Here is a 2901-nt window from a genome sequence, read left to right as displayed (position 1 = left end):
ATGAGTGAAAACTCCTGACCCTTTCTATAGCCAGGGAAGGCTCCAGCACTTGACTCCTAGCCATAAGGAGGCCCTCAGAAGGGCCTCGTCTTGATGTGCCTTCATTTCCCACAGCTAGCTCAACAGAGCCGCCCTGCAAAAGCACTGCTGCATACTAAGGGGCCAGGCCTGGAGAAAGGCAGGGGCCTTTGTCTGCCCTCAGAGGCTCCCTCCTGACTGAAAATGCGAACCACCAATTTAAGTGATCTTCAATCCTCAGAGGTGCCATATAACCTAATTAAGGGGGTTCTTATTGTGCCCATATAACACAGGAAGAAACAAAGGCTCTCCCCAATACCAGTTCTTATATGAGCTGGAACTTGACCTTGACCTTAAAAGCCAGAAAACCTCCCCATTCAAGCAGGCCCCATCACCTAAATTCCTAGGTCTGATTTTTAGGATTGAATAGGACAATAAACCCCCAAAGTTCCCTGCCACTAGTCAATGTAGACTGGTAGCGACCCTATAGGGCAGGGTAGAACTGCTCCTGCTGAGTTTCTAAGACTGTAACTCTTTAAGGAAGTAGAAAGCTCATCTTTCTCATAAGCAGCAGCTGGTAGTGTCAAACTGCTGATCTTGTAGTTAGCAGTCCAACGCTAAACCACTGCACCACCAAGGCTCTTTGATTAGGCAATAGAACAGTGTAATTAATACTGACTCAGAGTTGTGTTCTCTGATCCCTTCACTCCCAGATCTGCACTCTCCTTCCTCCCTAACATGACTATGCCCTTCAGCCCCTTTCCATAGTCTGGGTCAGCCTTTACCACTATGGGATTCCAATTGTTCCTTCCTAGGAAGTCACAATTTAGGAATGACATTTCTTATATCTTGTTATTAAATCGTTGATCTGAGAAATCCTTGAACTCTTAACTCTATTTCAAACTGTGTGAGGCATGAACTGCGCCTAAAAAGGTCACTGTTCTTTTAGGATCTAATATGGACAAGCCTCAGTTTTCTTGGGCATTCTTTCCCCACAATCGCCCATCTTCCTCAATTAGACTTCCCCAGATGATTGTCGGAGTCACAGAGTGAACTCACTTTCTCTCCTGAATGTATCTGTAGTGAACTGTCATCTATGTTTGCATCTTTATAAAACCAGAGAATCCTTGAATAGATAAATATGTTTCTGATAGCCCTGCCCTCGGCCCAACATGGACAGACTTTCAATAGCTCAAAGGGAATAATACCACATTCATTCAATGGAGGCTGGTCCTTCCCACTGCTGAAGTTTTGCTGGTTCAATGGCCTAGGGCAGGTTAGCAAAATTTTAGACAGAAAAGGCAATCCTGTCCCTCATAACAATTTAAAATGTATTTGATAGCCATAAATATATTTTTTACAATCAAATGAAATCACCATTATCTGAAAATTAAACAGTGATACTTTTATTTTCATTTTCTGTCTTCCTTCTGAGCCACATATATGTACCAAAAGAGTCACATATGGCTCAAGAGCAGCAGTTTGCCACCCCCTAGCCTAAGGGCTGAGGCTAAATAGTCAAGCACCGTATGTTCAGAATCTAGGTGAGGTCTCAAACTATATAATCTTCAATGCCATGTCACTGTATTATCTATACCATAGCAAAACCTAGATACCACTAGGTCAATTATGGTGGCCTACATGTGGTGTGGTCAAAGACTATTGAAAGTATCATGGACTGAGGGAAGAGCAAACAAATCTTTCTTGGATGAAGCACAAAAGATTGCTCCTTAGAGGCAAGGATGGTGAGACCTTTGTGGAACGTATTTTGAACATATTATCAGGAGAAACCAGTCCCTAATGAGGAACATCGTGCTTTGTAAAGTAGAGGGGCAGTGAAAAAGAAGACCCTCGATAATATAGTGACCACACAGTGGCCACAGCAAAGGGGTCAAACATTCGAACAACTGTGAAGCTGGCAAATAACCGGGCAGTGTCTCCTTCTGTCATGCGTAAGTTTTCTATGAGCTGGAACTGACTTGACAGCACCCGACAGTCACTACACGGGAAACTGTTGGCCAGCTGCATACCTTTGGCTGGGACTTCAGGAGGAACATCAGCTTTTTCCTTCCACCTCTTGCCTTTCTTGGGTTGCAGTGGGGCTAAGCTGGCCAGGCTGGTGACAGTTTCCCCAGAGCTGTGGAAGAAAAAGATCCCGGGGAAGTCAAATACACTGCACCAAAGGGGAAAGGTTCAGGAAGCAGTAATTTGTGTGGCTCACAAGGTACTTAGGCTGGATTCAATCCAGGCTTATACCCAGGGCCCTCGGAGGTCCAGTACTGACACCTGGACCAAGATGACTAGTTGTCGTGGTGATTCATAATCTAAAGACGAAGCCTCCTAGTTTGCTTTTTGTTTTTTTATCTCTCACCCAAACTTTCAAATAGACTTCTCTTTCATGTTCCAAGAGCAGACAATAACAAAAAAATGTATCTGTATGATTTAATGGGAAAAAATGAAAGAAAACAAAACACAGGCTTTTTTTTTTTCATTTAAATTTCTACAAGTTGAGACTGCAAGTGGGTGGAAGGCCAAATCTCCCTGGGAGATACCGTTTTCATGTTAACACAGTCGTCGAGTATCTTGAAACCTGTACGCTTTAAGCAAGTTACTGAAATAAAATAGCCCAAGCCCATTGCCACAGAGTTGATTCCTACTCATAGTGACATATGTAGGGTTTCTAAAGTTTTATAAATCTTTACCAGAGCAGCTTTATAAATCTTTCTCCAGAGGAGCGCTGGTGTATTTGAACCACAGACTTTGGGGGTTAACTCTTCAATGCTTAAATCTCTGAAATCTATGAAAGCAAGATTCTCTTGCGTGAGGGAAACATTCCTCTAATTTGCAAATTGTTTATTAAATCATTAAAAACAAAAAAACAAA

General features: G+C 42.7%; 1 protein-coding gene across 1 annotated transcript in view; it reads right to left on the bottom strand.

Moving 5' to 3' along the window:
• The window catches only part of VSTM4 (V-set and transmembrane domain containing 4), a 152637-nt gene that overhangs the window by 46397 nt on the left and 103339 nt on the right, over positions 1-2901 (bottom strand). Inside the window, exon 6 of the mRNA XM_004716254.2 lies at positions 1891-2155. Coding sequence (XP_004716311.1) covers positions 1891-2155 — 265 coding nt within the window. The remainder of the gene's footprint in view (positions 1-1890; positions 2156-2901) is intronic.

Source organism: Echinops telfairi, unplaced genomic scaffold, assembly GCF_000313985.2.
Source record: "Echinops telfairi isolate 266 unplaced genomic scaffold, ASM31398v2 ScPeMD7_7465;HRSCAF=8503, whole genome shotgun sequence".
In the NCBI taxonomy this organism is placed as follows: Eukaryota; Metazoa; Chordata; class Mammalia; order Afrosoricida; family Tenrecidae; genus Echinops; species Echinops telfairi.
This window is presented reverse-complemented; position numbering and strand designations above follow the sequence as displayed.